Consider the following 16,487-nt stretch of genomic DNA (forward strand, 5'->3'; position numbering starts at 1 on the left):
TCATTATCATCATTACCATCATTATCATTATTATTATCATCATCATTATCATCATTATCACTATCATTATTACCATCATTATCATTATCATTATTACCATCATCATTATATTATCATCATTATCATTATCATTATTATCATCATCATCATTATCATATCATTATCATTATTACCATCATTATCACTATTATTATCATCATCATTATCATCATTATTACCATCATTATCATTATTATCTTTACTATCATCATCATCATTACCATCATTATCATTATTATTATCATCATTATCATCATTATCGTTATCATTATTAGCATCATTATCATTATTACCATCATTATCATTATTATCATTATTACCATCATCATTATATTATCATCATTATCATTATCATTATTATTATCATCATCATTATCATCATATCATTATCATTATTACCATCATTATCATTATTATTATCATCATCATTATCATCATTATTACCATCATTATCATTATTATCTTTACTATCATCATTATCATCATTACCATCATTATCATTATTATCATCATCATCATCATCATTATCATTATCACCATCATCATTATATTATCATCATTATCATTATTATCATTATTATTATCATCATCATTATCATCATTATCATTATCATTACTACCATCATTATCATTATTATCATTATCACCATCATCGTTATATCATCGTCATTATCATTATTATTATCATTAGAATTATTATCATCGTTACTGTTGCTAATAAAATTCATATCATTATTACAATAGTATTTGTTAAGCGCCGACTAGGTGCTGAGCGCCGTCCTAAGCGCTGGGGGAGACACGAGGTCATCAGGTTGTCACAGGCTTAATAATAATATAATAATAATACAATGATGGTACTTGTTAAGCGCTTACTAGGTGCCAAGCACTGTTCTAAACGCTGCGGGAGATACGGGGTCATCAGGTTGCCCCATGTGGGGCTCACAGTCTTAATAATAATAATAATAATAATGACGACAATAATAATAATAATAATAATACAATGATGGTATTAAGCGCTTACTACTACTACTAATAATAATGGTGGTATTTGTTAAGCGCTTACTATGTGCCAAGCACTGTTCTAAGCGCCGGGGTAGACGCAAGGTGATGAGGTTGTCCAGTCTTCATCCCCATTTCCCAGGTGAGGTCACTGAGGCCCAGAGAAGGGAAGTGACTCGCCCGAGGTCACACAGCTGACGAGTGGCGGCTCTCGAACCCAGGACCTCGGACTCCCAAGCCCGCGCTCTTCCCCCCCGAAGCTCACTGTTGGGAAATGTGTCTGTTTACTGTTCCACTGCGCTCTCCCAAGCGCTCAGTACAGTGCCCCGCCCACGGAAAGCGCTCAATAAATACGACCCAATTTGCCAATTTGTACTTCCCAAGCGCTCAGTACAGTGCTCTGCACATAGTAAGCGCTCAATAAATACGATTGATTGATTGATTGATTGATCGACCCGACGAAGGAACGCGTGAATGGGTCGCTCCTGTAGACCGTGCGCTCGCTGTGGGCAGGGAAGGTCACGGCTTCTGGCTGTACTGAGCGCTCCCGAGCGCTCAGTACAGCGCTCTCTACCCCAGGAGGCGCTCACTAAATCCGTTTAGATGGAAATTTCGATATAAATCTGCCATTTATCGATTTATATCGACGCCCCCTGACCTCCTTGAGAGGGCCTGCTCGTTGGGGGCAGGAGGTGCGCCTGGCTACTGTTGAATCGGGCTCTCCGGGGCGCTCAGTACACTGCCCGGTGCTCACTAAGCGCTCCATCAATGCCCGTCATCCCTTCTAGGCCGGGAGCTCGTCGTGGGCCGGGACCGGGCCTGTTCCCTGCTGCTGTGGGAGCCGAGCGTTCAGTACAGTGCTCCGGACACGGTGGGCGCTCAGTAAATACCACGGGATGGACAGGTGAGCCGTTACCTGTTGGTCCTTGGGCAATCCCCGGTCCACGGAGCAGGCTGCAGGGGAGAGACAGAGACAGAGACGTCACCGGGGTGGGGAGACAGTGGGGGAGACGCCCTCTGACCCCAAAAGGGGGGGGGGACAACTACTAATTATAGCCCCCCAACGCACTCGATTACCAATCAGACGTACTTATTGAGCGCTTACTGGGGGCAGAGCACTGTACTAAGCGCTCAGGAGAGGCCAATTAGCTCGTTGGGGGCGGGGGATGTGTCTGTTTATTGGATTGGGCCCTCCCCAGCGCTTAGTACAGTGTTCTGCACACGGTAAGCGCTTGATAAAGACACTTGAATGAATGTTTTTGGTTGTATTGGACTCTCCCCAGCGCTTAGTACAGTGCTCTGCACAGGGTAAGCGCTTGAGAAAGACAACTGAATGAATGTTTTTAGTTGTATTAGACTCTCCCAAGCGCTTAGTACGGCGCTCTGCACACAATAAGCGCTCGATAAATAATAATAATAATAATAATGGCATTTATTAAGCGCTTACTATGTGCCAAGCCCTGTTCTAAGCGCCGGGGAGGTGACAAGGGGATGAGGTGGGCCCACGGGGGGCTCCCAGTCTTCACCCCCATTTTCCAGATGAGGCAACTGAGGCCCAGAGAAGTGAAGTGATTTGCCCAAAGTCACCCAGCTGACAATTGGCGGAGCCGGGATTCGAACCCATGACCTCGGACTCCAAAGCCCGGGCTCTTTCCGCTGAGCCACGCTGCTTCTGCTTAATAACAACAATAATAATAATAATAATAATAATAATAATAACAATAATAATTATGGCATTTATTAAGCGCTTCTGCTTAATAATAATAATAATAATAATAATAATGGCATTTATTAAGCGCTTACTATGTGCCAAGCCCTGTTCTAAGCGCCGGGGAGGTAACAAGGTAATGAGGTTGTCCCACGGGGGGCTCCCAGGCTTCATCCCCATTTGACAGATGAGGCAACTGAGGCCCAGAGAAGTGAAGTGATTTGCCCAAAGTCACCCAGCTGACAATTGGCGGAGCCGGGATTCGAACCCATGACCTCGGACTCCAAAGCCCGGGCTCCACCCGCTGAGCCACGCTGCTTCTCCTAATAGTAATAATAATAATGATGATAATGATAATAATAATAATAATAATAATAATAATAATAATAATAATAATAATAATAATATCAAATAGCAGGGATGTACTGACCAGCCCAGTTGAGGGCCTTGATGAGTCCCAGGAGCAGGAAGGCAGTGAGGAAGACGCCCACACAGTCGTCCAGAGAAGGCCCCGTCGAGCCTGGGGAGAGGGGAGACCGGTGGGAGATGGGGGAGACGCCCCCAGGACACCCCCCCCCACCCCCCTTCCTCCCCTGCATTCATTCATCCACCCAGCCATTCATTCAGCGGCACTGTCTGAGCGCTTCCGGAGCGCTGTACTGAGCGCCTGGGAGAGGACGATACAACAAGACACAGGCCACGTTCGCTGTAGCTCCCAAGCGCTCAGTCCAGTGCTCCGCACACAGGGAGCGCCCAATAAATAGGATTGAATGAATGAATGAATTGTGATGGAGTGCTCCCTGTGGGCAGAGCACTGGACTAAGCGCTGGGGACAGGTGGCATTCATCCATTCAGTGCTACTGATTGAGCGCTCCCGGTGTGCAGAGCGCTGTACTGAGCGCCGGGGAGAGGACGATACAACAAGAAGCAGACCATTCATTCAGTCATTCATTCAGTGGTACTGGTTGAGCGCTTCCAGTGTGCAGAGCGCTGTACTGAGCGCCAGGGAAAGAATGAAACAAGCAACAGACCATTCACTCACTCATTCATTCATTCAATCGTACTGACTGAGCACTTCTGGTGTGCAGGGCACTGTACTGAGCGCCAGGGAGAGGACGATACAAGATACAGACCATTCATTCATTCAATGGTACTGGTTGAGCGCTTCCAGTGTGCAGAGCACTGTACTGAGCGTCGGGGAGAGACCGATACAACAAAAAACAGACCATTCATTCATTCATTCATTCAATCGTACTGACTGAGGACTTCCAGTGCACAGGGCACTGTACTGAGCGCCGGGGAGAGGACGATACAAGAAACAGACCATTCATTCATTCATTCAATGGTACTGGTTGAGCGCTTCCAGTGTGCAGAGCGCTGTACTGAGTGCCAGGGAAAGAACGAAACAAGAAACAGACCATTCATTCAGTCATTCAGTGGTACTGACTGAACACTTCTGGCGGGCAGGGCACTGTACTGAGCGCCAGGGAGAGGACGATACAAGAAACAGACCATTCATTCATTCATTCAATGGTACTGGTTGAGCGCTTCCAGTGTGCAGAGCACTGTACTGAGCGCCGGGGAGAGGACGATACAACAAGAAACAGACCATTCATTCATTCATTCAGTGGTACTGACTGAGCACTTCCGGTGTGCAGGACACTGTACTGAGCGCCAGGGAGAGGACGATACAAGAAACAGACCATTCATTCATTCATTCAATGGTACTGACTGAGCACTTCTGGCGAGCAGGGCACTGTACTGAGCGCCGGGGAGAGACCGATACAACCAAAAACAGACCATTCATTCATTCATTCATTCAATCGTACTGACTGAGCACTTCCGGCGAGCAGGGCACTGTACTGAGCGCCAGGGAGAGGACGATACAACAAAAAACAGACCATTCATTCATTCATCCATTCAATCGTACTGACTGAGGACTTCCAGTGCGCAGGGCACTGTACTGAGCGCCGGGGAGAGGACGATACAAGAAACAGACCATTCATTCATTCATTCAATGGTACTGGTTGAGCGCTTCCAGTGTGCAGAGCGCTGTACTGAGTGCCAGGGAAAGAACGAAACAAGAAACAGACCATTCATTCAGTCATTCAGTGGTACTGACTGAACACTTCTGGCGGGCAGGGCACTGTACTGAGCGCCAGGGAGAGGACGATACAAGAAACAGACCATTCATTCATTCATTCAATGGTACTGGTTGAGCGCTTCCAGTGTGCAGAGCACTGTACTGAGCGCCGGGGAGAGGACGATACAACAAGAAACAGACCATTCATTCATTCATTCAGTGGTACTGACTGAGCACTTCCGGTGTGCAGGACACTGTACTGAGCGCCAGGGAGAGGACGATACAAGAAACAGACCATTCATTCATTCATTCAATGGTACTGACTGAGCACTTCTGGCGAGCAGGGCACTGTACTGAGCGCCGGGGAGAGACCGATACAACCAAAAACAGACCATTCATTCATTCATTCATTCAATCGTACTGACTGAGCACTTCCGGCGAGCAGGGCACTGTACTGAGCGCCAGGGAGAGGACGATACAACAAAAAACAGACCATTCATTCATTCATCCATTCAATCGTACTGACTGAGGACTTCCAGTGCGCAGGGCACTGTACTGAGCGCCGGGGAGAGGACGATACAAGAAACAGACCATTCATTCATTCATTCAATGGTACTGGTTGAGCACTTCCAGTGCGCAGAGCGCTGTACTGAGCGCCAGGGAAAGAACGAAACAAGAAACAGACCATTCATTCAGTCATTCAGTGGTACTGACTGAACACTTCTGGCGGGCAGGGCACTGTACTGAGCGCCAGGGAGAGGACGATACAAGAAACAGACCGTTCATTCATTCATTCAATGGTACTGGTTGAGCGCTTCCAGTGTGCAGAGCACTGTACTGAGCGCCGGGGAGAGGACGATACAACAAGAAACAGACCATTCATTCATTCATTCAGTGGTACTGACTGAGCACTTCCGGTGTGCAGGACACTGTACTGAGCGCCAGGGAGAGGACGATACAAGAAACAGACCATTCATTCATTCATTCAATGGTACTGACTGAGCACTTCTGGCGAGCAGGGCACTGTACTGAGCGCCGGGGAGAGACCGATACAACCAAAAACAGACCATTCATTCATTCATTCATTCATTCAATCGTACTGACTGAGCACTTCCGGCGAGCAGGGCACTGTACTGAGCGCCAGGGAGAGGACAATACAACAAAAAACAGACCATTCATTCATTCATTCATTCAATCGTACTGACTGAGCACTTCCAGTGCGCAGGGCACTGTACTGAGTGCCAGGGAGAAGACGATACAAGAAACAGACCATTCATTCATTCATTCATTCAATGGTACTGGTTGAGCGCTTCCAGTGTGCAGAGCGCTGTACTGAGCGCCAGGGAAAGAACGAAACAAGAAACAGACCATTCATTCATTCATTCATTCATTCAGTGGTACTGACTGAGCACTTCCGGCGGGCAGGGCACCGTACTGAGCGCCAGGGAGAGGACGATACAACAAGAAACAGACCATTCATTCATTCATTCAATGGTACTGGTTGAGCGCTTCCAGTGTGCAGACTGCTGTACTGAGCGCCAGGGAAAGAATGAAACAACAAGAAACAGACCATTCATTCATTCATTCAATGGTACTGACTGAGCACTTCCGGCGAGCAGGGCACTGTACTGAGCGCCAGGGAGAGGACGATACAACAAGAAACAGACCATTCATTCATTCATTCAATGGTACTGGTTGAGCGCTTCCAGTATGCAGAGCACTGTACTGAGCGCCGGAGAGAGGATGATGGAACAAGGAACAGACCGCATTCACTCATTCATTCATTCAGTGGTACTGGTTGAGCGCTTCCAATGTGCAGAGCGCTGTACTGAGCGCCGGGGAGAGAACGATACAACAAGAAACAGACCATTCAATCGTACGGACTGAGCACTTCTGGCGCGCAGGGCACTGTACTGAGCGCCAGGGAGAGGACGATACAAGAAACAGACCATTCATTCATTCAATGGTACTGGTTGAGCGCTTCCAGTGTGCAGAGCGCTGTACTGAGCGCCAGGGAAAGAACGAAACAAGAAACAGACCATTCATTCATTCATTCATTCAGTGGTACTGACTGAGCACTTCCGGCGGGCAGGGCACCGTACTGAGCGCCGGGGAGAGGACGATACAACAAGAAACAGACCATTCATTCATTCATTCATTCATTCATTCATTCAATCGTACTGACTGAGCACTTCCGGCGAGCAGGGCACTGTACTGAGCGCCGGGGAGAGAACGATACAACAAAAAACAGACCATTCATTCATTCATTCAATCGTACTGACTGAGCACTTCCGTTGCGCAGGGCACTGTACTAAGCGCCAGGGAGAGGACGATACAAGAAACAGACCATTCATTCATTCATTCAATGGTACTGGTTGAGCGCTTCCAGTGTGCAGAGCACTGTACTGAGCGCCAGGGAAAGAATGAAACAAGCAACAGACCATTCATTCATTCAATGGTACTGATTGAGCACTTCCTGTGTGCAGGGCACTGTACTGAGCGCCAGGGAGAGGACGATACAAGAAACAGACCATTCATTCATTCAATGGTACTGGCTGAGCGCTTCCAGTGTGCAGAGCGCTTTACTGAGCGCCAGGGAAAGAACCTAACAAGAAACAGACCATTCATTCATTCATTCATTCATTCATTCAATCGTACTGACTGAGCACTTCTGGTGCGCAGGGCACTGTACTGAGCGCCGGGGAGAGGACGAAACAACAAGAAACAGACCATTCATTCACTCAATGGTACTGGTTGAGCGCTTCCAGTGTGCAGAGCGCTGTACTGAGCGCCGGGGAAAGAATGAAACAAGAAACAGACCATTCATTCATTCATTCAGTGGTACTGACTGAGCACTTCTGGCGGGCAGGGCACTGTACTGAGCGCCGGGGAGAGGACGATACAAGAAACAGACCATTCATTCATTCATTCATCCAATGGTACTGGTTGAGCGCTTCCAGTGTGCAGAGCGCTGTACTGAGCGCCGGGGAAAGAACAAAACAAGAAACAGACCATTCATTCATTCATTCATTCAATGGTACTGACTGAGCACTTCTGGCGAGCAGGGCACTGTACTGAGCGCCAGGGAGAGGACGATACAACAAAAAACAGATCATTCATTCATTCATTCAATCGAACTGACTGAGCACTTCTGGTGCGCAGGGCACTGTACTGAGCGCCGGGGAGAGGACGATACAACAAGAAACAGACCATTCATTCATTCATTCATCCAATGGTACTGGCTGAGCGCTTCCAGTGTGCAGGGCACTGTACTGAGCGCTGGGGAGAGAACGATACAACAAGAAACAGACCATTCAATTGTACGGACTGAGCATTTCTGGCGAGCAGGGCACTGTACTGAGCGCCAGGGAGAGAACGATACAACAAGAAACAGACCATTCATTCATTCATTCATTCAACGGTACTGGTTGAGCGCTTCCAGTGTGCAGAGCGCTGTACTAAGCGCCGGGGAAAGAACAAAACAAGAAACAGACCATTCATTCATTCATTCATTCATTCATTCAATCGTACTGACTGAGCACTTCTGGCGCGCAGGGCACTGTACTGAGCGCCAGGGAGAGGACGATACAACAAGAAATAGACCATTCATTCATTCAATCATGCTGACTGAGCACTTCCGGTGCGCAGGGCACTGTACTGAGCGCCGGGGAGAGGACGATACAACAAGAAACAGACCATTCATTCACTCATTCATTCAATGGTACTGGTTGAGCGCTTCTAGTGTGCAGAGCACTGTACTGAGCGCCGGGGAGAGGACGATACAAGAAACAGACCATTCATTCATTCATTCATCCAACGGTACTGGTTGAGTGCTTCCAGTGTGCAGAGCGCTGTACTGAGCGCCAGGGAAAGAACGAAACAAGAAACAGACCATTCATTCATTCATTCATTTAATGGTACTGACTGAGCACTTGCGGTGTGCAGGGCACTGTACTGAGCGCCAGGGAGAGGACGATACAAGAAACAGACCATTCATTCATTCATTCATTCAATGGTATTGGTTGAGCGCTTCCAGTGTGCAGAGCGCTGTACTGAGCGCCGGGGAGAGAACGATACAACAAGAAACAGACCATTCATTCATTCATTCATTCATTCAGTGGTACTGACTGAGCACTTCTGGAGAGCAGGGCACTGTACTGAGCGCCAGGGAGAGAACGATACAACAAAAAACAGACCATTCATTCATTCATTCATTCATTCAATCGTGCTGACTGAGCACTTCCGGCGAGCAGGGCACTGTACTGAGCGCCAGGGAGAGGACGATACAACAAAAAACAGACCATTCATTCATTCATTCATTCAATCGTACTGACTGAGCGCTTCCGGCGAGCAGGGCACTGTACTGAGCGCCAGAGAGAAGACGATACAAGAAACAGACCATTCATTCATTCATCCAACGGTACTGGTTGAGCGCTTCCAGTGTGCAGAGCGCTGTACTGAGCGCCAGGGAAAGAACGAAACAAGAAACAGACCATTCATTCATTCATTCATTCATTCAGTGGTACTGACTGAGCACTTCTGGCAGGCAGGACACTGTACTGAGCGCCAGGGAGAGGACGATACAACAAGAAATAGACAATTCATTCATTCATTCATACAATGGTACTGGCTGAGCACTTCTGGCGAGCAGGGCACTGTACTGAGCGCCGGGGAGAGAACGATACAACAAAAAACAGATCATTCATTCATTCACTCATTCAATCGTACTGACTGAGCACTTCCGGTGCGCAGGGCACTGTACTGAGCGCCGGGGAGAGGACGATACAAGAAACAGACCATTCATTCATTCATTCATCCAATGGTACTGGCTGAGCGCTTCCAGTGTGCAGAGCGCTGTACTGAGCGCCGGGGAGAGAACGATACAACAAGAAACAGACCATTCATTCATTCATTCATTCAATGGTACTGACTGAGCACTTCTGGCGAGCAGGGCACTGTACTGAGCGCCAGGGAGAGGACGATACAACAAAAAACAGATCATTCATTCATTCATTCAATCGAACTGACTGAGCACTTCTTCTGGTGCGCAGGGCACTGTACTGAGCGCCGGGGAGAGGATGGTAGAACAATAAACAGACCACATTCACTCATTCGGTGAAGCTGATGGAGCGCTTCTGGTGTGCAGAGCGCTGTACTGAACGCCAGGGAGAGGATGGCAGAACAATAAACAGAGCACATTCACTCATTCAGTGGAGCTGATGGAGCGCTTCCGGTGTGCAGAGTGCTGTACTGAGCGCCGGGGAGAGGACAGTAGAACAATAAACAGACCACATCATTCATTAATTCAGTGGAGCTGATGGAGTGCTTCCGGTGTGCAGAGCGCTGTACTGAGCGCCAGGGATGGTAGAACACACAACAGACCATGTTCACTCATTCATCGGTAGTGATGGAGTGCTTCTGGTGGGCAGGGCGCTGTACTGAGCGCCAGGGAGAGGACGGTAGAACAATAAGCAGACCACATTCACTCATTCACTGTACTGATGGAGCGCTTCCGGTGTGCAGGGCGCTGTACTGAGTGCCCAGGAGAAGACGGTAGAACAATAAGCAGACCACATTCACTCATTCAGTGGTAGTGATGGGGCGTTTCCGGTGTGCAGGGCGCTGTACTGAGCGCCGGGGAGAGGACGGTGAAACGATAAACAGACCACATTCATTCATTCAGTGGGGCTGATGGAGCGCTTCTGGTGTGCAGGGCGCTGTACTGAACGCCAGGGAGAGGATGGCAGAACAATAAACAGACCACATTCACTCATTCAGTGGTAGTGATGGGGCGTTTCCGGTGTGCAGGGCGCTGTACTGAGCGCCGGGGAGAGGACGGTGAAACGATAAACAGACCACATTCACTCATTCAGTGGAGCTGAAGGAGCGCTTCCGGTGTGCAGGGCGCTGTACTGAACGCCAGGGATGGTAGAACACATAACAGACCACATTCCCTCATTCATCAGTAGTGATGGAGCGCTTCTGGTGTGCAGGGCGCTGTACTGAGCGCCTGGGAGTGGACGGTAGAACAATAAACAGACCACATTCACTCATTCAGTGGAGCTGAAGGAGCGCTTCCGGTGTGCAGAGCGCTGTACTGAACGCCATGGAGTGGACGGTAGAACAAATAACAGACCACATTCACTCATTCATTCGAGCTGGTGGAGCGCTTCCGGTGTGCAGAGCGCTGTACTGAGCGCCGGGGATGGTAGAACAAACAACAGGCCACATTCACCCATTCATTGGAGCTGGTGGAGTGCTTCCGGTGTGCAGAGTGCTGTACTGAACGCCAGGGAGAGGACGGCAGAACAATAAACAGACCACATTCACTCATTCAGTGGAGCTGATGGAGCGCTTCCGGTGTGCAGAGCGCTGTACTGAACGCCATGGAGTGGATGGTAGAACAATAAGCAGACCACATGCACTCATTCATTTGTACTGATGGAGCGCTTCCGGTGTGCAGAGTGCTGTACTGAACGCCATGGAGTGGACGGTAGAACAATAAGCAGACCACATTCACTCATTCAGTGGTAGTGATGGGGCATTTCCGGTGTGCAGGGCGCTGTACTGAACGCCAGGGATGGCAGAACAAACAACAGACCACATTCACTCATTCATCGGTAGTGATGGAGCGCTTCCGGTGTGCAGAGCGCTGTACTGAACGCCAAGGATGGTAGAACAAACAACAGACCATGTTCACTCATTCATTGGAGCTGATGGAGCGCTTCCGGTGTGCAGAGCGCTGTACTGAACGCCAGGGATGGCAGAACAAACAACAGACCACGTTCACCCATTCATTGGAGGTTCCGGTGCGCACGGCGCTGTACTGAGCGCCGGAGAGCGGACGACAGACGAAGAAGCAGACCCCGTTCGCTCCCCGCGCGCTGTACTGAGCGCCCCGGGCCGGGCCTACTGACCTGCCACGTGGAGGGCGACCTCGACGACCAGTCCGGCGCGGGGCAGGGCCGGGTGGCGGACGCGGCAGGCGAGGCGGGCGGCCCCGCGCGGGGCCGGGGGGCCGGGGGGCGGCCGCAGGAGGCCCTCCAGGCTGACGGTGCCGTCGCGGTGGTGGCGCAGGCCCGACAGCCAGGCCCGGCCACTGTCTGGACGCCCGTCGCCCAGGGGCCGGGCCCCGGCCGCCCCGCGCAGCTCCCACGACACCCGCACCTCCTCGGCCGGGTAGAAGCGGGACAGGAGGCAGCGCGGCTCGGGGGGCCGCAGGCCCAGGGGGTCCAGCACCACCGGCGACGGGCTCAGCGACACCCGCGGGGGCTCTGGGTGCGAGGGAGGGAGAGGCCGGGGGTCGGGGCCTGCCCCGGCCCACCCCCGGCCCCTCTCCCCCCCCCCCTCAAAAGTCTCGTTCGCTCGCCGGTTCGGACCTGCGGGCGCCTAGTGCAGTGCTCTGCACACCGTAGGCGCTCAATAAGTATGACGGAATGAATGAATGAATACTGAGCGCCGCTCATCCTCCTCCTCCCCCCTTGTAGCCGGCGAGCCCCTAGTTGGGCCGGGACGGCCTCTCTCGGTTGCCCTTTGTACTTCCCGAGCGCTTAGTCCAGTGCTCTGCACACAGTAGGCGCTCAATAAGTAGGACGGAATGAATGAATGAATGAATGAATGAATGAATACTGAGCATCATTCATCCTCCTCCTCCCCCCTTGTAGCCAGCGAGCCCCTAGTTGGGTTCGGGTGGCCTCCCTCGGTTGCCCAGTTGTCCTCTCCCCAGCGCTTAGTACAGTGCCGAGCGCTTAGTCCAGTGCTCTGCACACAGTAGGCGCTCAATAAGTACGACGGAATGAATGAATGCATGAATGAATGAATGAATACTGAGCATCATTCATCCTCCTCCTCCCCCCTTGTAGCCAGCGAGCCCCTAGTTGGGTTGGGGTCGCCCCCCTCAGTTGCCCAGTTGTCCTCTCCCCAGCGCTCAGTACAGTGTCGAGCGCCTAGTCCAGTGCTCTGCACACAGTAGGCGCTCAATAAGTAGGACGGAATGAATGAATACTGACCATAATTCATCCACCTCCTGCCTCCCTGTAGCCGGCGAGCCCCTAGTTGGGCCAGGACGGCCTCTCTCGGTTGCCCTTTGTACTTCCCGAGCGCTTAGTACAGTGCTCTGCACACAGTAGGCGCTCAATAAGTACGACGGAATGAATGAATGAATGAATGAATGAATGAATACTGAGCATCATTCATCCTCCTCCTCCCCCCTTGTAGCCAGCGAGCCCCTAGTTGGGTTCGGGTGGCCTCCCTCGGTTGCCCAGTTGTCCTCTCCCAAGCGCTTAGTACAGTGCCGAGCGCTTAGTCCAGTGCTCTGCACACAGTGGCGCTCAATAAGTAGGACGGAATGAATGAATACTGACCATAATTCATCCACCTCCTGCCTCCCTGTAGCCGGCGAGCCCCTAGTTGGGCCAGGACGGCCTCTCTCGGTTGCCCTTTGTACTTCCCGAGCGCTCAGTACAGTGCTCTGCACACAGTAGGCGCTCAATAAGTATGACGGAATGAATGAATGAATGAATGAATGAATGAATACTGAGCATCATTCATCCTCCTCCTCCCCCCTTGTAGCCAGTGAGCCCCTAGTTGGGTTGGGGTCGCCCCCCTCAGTTGCCCAGTTGTCCTCTCCCCAGCGCTCAGTACAGTGTCGAGCGCCTAGTCCAGTGCTCTGCACACAGTAGGCGCTCAATAAGTACGACGGAATGAATGAATACTGACCATAATTCATCCACCTCCTCCCCCCTTGTACCCGGCGAGCCCCTAGTTGGGCCGGGATGGCCTCTCTCGGTTGCCCTTTGTACTTCCCGAGCGCTCAGTACAGTGCTCTGCACACAGTAGGCGCTCAATAAATACGACAGAATGACTGAATACTGAGCACTGCTCCTCCTCCTCCTCCCCCCTTGTAGCCGGCGAGCCCCTAGTTGGGTTGGGGTGGCCTCCCTCGGCTGCCCAGTTGTCCTCTCCCCAGCGCTTAGTACAGTGCCGAGCGCTTAGTCCAGTGCTCTGCGCACAGTAGGCGCTCAATAAGTACGACAGAATGAATGAATACTGAGCACCACTCCTCCTCCTCCCCCCGCCTCGTAGCCCAAGTGCTCATTCATTCATTCATTCATTCCTTCAGTTGCATTTACTGAGCGCTTACTGTGCGCAGAGCACTGTACTGAGCGCTCAGGAGGGGACAGATCGGTGCTCTGAACTCTCCCAATAGGACCGATTCTCCCAAGCGCTCCGCCGTTCATTCGGTTGCATTGAGGGAGCGCGGGACACTGTACTGAGCGCTCGGGAGGGGACAAATGGGTGCTCTGAACTCCCCCAATAGGCCCGATTCTCCCAAGCGCTCAGTCACGCATTTGGGGAGCGCGGGACACTGTACTGAGCGCTCGGGAGAGGACAAATGGGAACTCTGAACTCCCCCAATTGGACCGATTCTCCCAAGCGCTCAGCCATGCATTTAGGGAGCGCGGGACACTGTACTGAGCGCTCGGCAGGGGACAAATGAGTGCTCTGAGCTCCCGCAATAGGACCGATTCTCCCAAGCGCTCAGTCATGCACTTAGGGAGCGCGGGACACTGTACTGAGCGCTCGGCAGGGGACAAATGAGTGCTCTGAACTCCCCCAATAGGCCCGATTCTCCCAAGCGCTCAGTCATCCATTTAGGGAGCGCGGGACACTGTACTGAGCGCTCAGGAGGGGACAAATGGGTGCTCTGAACTCCCCCAATAGGCCCGATTCTCCCAAGCGCTCAGCCATGCATTTAGGGAGCGCGGGACACTGTACTGAGCGCTCGGGAGGGGACAAATGGGTGCTCTGAACTCCCCCAATAGGCCCGATTCTCCCAAGCGCTCAGTCACGCATTTAGGGAGCGCGGGACACTGTACTGAGCGCTCGGGAGGGGACAAATGGGTGCTCTGAACTCCCCCAATAGGACCGATTCTCCCAAGAGCTCGGTCACGCATTTAGGGAGCGCGGGACACTGTACTGAGCGCTTGGGAGGGGACAAATGGGTGCTCTGAACTCCCCCAATAGGACCGATGCTCCCAAGCGCTCAGCCATGCATTTAGGGAGCGCGGGACGCTGTACTGAGCGCTCAGGAGGGGACAAATGGGTGCTCTGAACTCCCCCAATAGGACCGATTCTCCCAAGCGCTCAGCCATGCATTTAGAGAGCGTGGGACGCTGTACTGAGCGCTCGGCAGGGGACAAATGAGTGCTCTGAGCTCCCGCAATAGGACCGATTCTCCCAAGCGCTCGGCCATGCATTTAGGGAGCGCGGGACACTGTACTGAGCGCTCGGCAGGGGACAAATGAGTGCTCTGAGCTCCCACAATAGGACCGATTCTCCCAAGCGCTCAGTCACATTTAGGGAGCACGGGACACTGTACTGAGCGCCCGGGAGGGGACAGACGGGCCCGCGACTCACGGAGGATGTGGAGGCGGAGGACGACCTGGGCCTGCAGGAAGGGCAGGTGGACGGTGGCCAAGTAGTTGCCCTCCTGGGCCGGGGCGACGGCGGGCAGGAGCAGGGTGCCGTTGCCCCGCCACGTGCCCGGGGATCGGCCGGGCCCGTGCCAGCCGGCGAAGGCCACGGCCCCCTCGGCGGCCAACGAGTGCCCGCCGGCCGGGCCCGGGTGCGAGGCCGGGGCGACCGCCAGGAGGAGGCGGCCCGCGCCCCGGTGTTGGCGTCGCCACTCCAGCCCCAAGGCCGGGGGGTCCTCTTCGGGGGTCCCCGGGGGCGTCCAGCAGGAGAAGGCCAGGTCCAGGGGGGCGTCCAGTCCACTCCGCACCCGGGGCGTCGGCGAGCGGGTGGCCGCGGTCAGGACGGCTGGGCCGCAAGGCAATCGTCGTCGTCATCATCATCATCATCATAACATATATTACGCCATTATACGTTCCCGACTTGGACTTCCCAAGCGCTCAGTACAGACCGCCTCTCGGTGTTGCCAATTTGTACTTCCCGAGCGCTTAGTACAGTGCTCTGCACACAGGAAGCGCTCAATAAATACGATTGATGATGCGGAGCACTGTACTGAGCGCTTGGGAAGTCCAAGTTGGCAACAGCCCCCTTTTAGACTGTGAGCCCGCTGTTGGGTAGGGACCGTCTCTAGATGTTGCCAATCTGGACTTCCCAAGCGCTTAGTACAGTGCTCGGCACATAGTAAGCGCTCAATGAATACAATGGATGATGATGATGATGATACAGAGTGATCAGGTTGTCCCACGGGGGGCTCACGGTCTTCATCCCCATTTGACAGATGAGGGAACTGAGGCTCAGAGAGGTGAAGCGACTTGCCCAAGGTCACACAGATTTATTGAGCGCTTACTGTGTGCGGAGCACTGTACTGAGCGCTTGGGAAGTCCAGGTTGGCAACATCTAGAGACGGGCCCTACCCAACAATCAATCAATCAATCAATCAATCAATCAATCGTATTGATTGAGCGCTTCCTGTGTGCAGAGCACTGGACTAAGCGCTTGGGAAGTCCAAGTTGGCAACATCTAGAGACGGTCCCTACCCAATCAATCAATCAATCGCATTTATTGAGCGCTTACTGTGTGCGGAGCACTGTACTGAGCGCTTGGGAAGTCCAAGTTGGCAGCATCTAGAGACGGGCCCTACCCAACAATCAATCAATCGTACTTATTGAGCGCTTACTGTGTGCG

The 16,487-nt window shown here is 52.0% G+C and overlaps 1 protein-coding gene across 1 annotated transcript in view; it reads right to left on the reverse strand.

The window, feature by feature from the left end:
- LOC119922271 (TAP binding protein) overlaps positions 1-16,487 on the reverse strand; it is a 41,346-nt gene that overhangs the window by 1,512 nt on the left and 23,347 nt on the right. The window contains 4 exon segments of the mRNA XM_038742241.1: positions 1,955-1,992; positions 3,177-3,266; positions 11,747-12,103; positions 15,249-15,650. Coding sequence (XP_038598169.1) covers positions 1,955-1,992; positions 3,177-3,266; positions 11,747-12,103; positions 15,249-15,650 — 887 coding nt within the window.

The sequence above is a fragment of the Tachyglossus aculeatus genome, unplaced genomic scaffold (assembly GCF_015852505.1).
Source record: "Tachyglossus aculeatus isolate mTacAcu1 unplaced genomic scaffold, mTacAcu1.pri scaffold_101_arrow_ctg1, whole genome shotgun sequence".
Taxonomy (NCBI): Eukaryota; Metazoa; Chordata; class Mammalia; order Monotremata; family Tachyglossidae; genus Tachyglossus; species Tachyglossus aculeatus.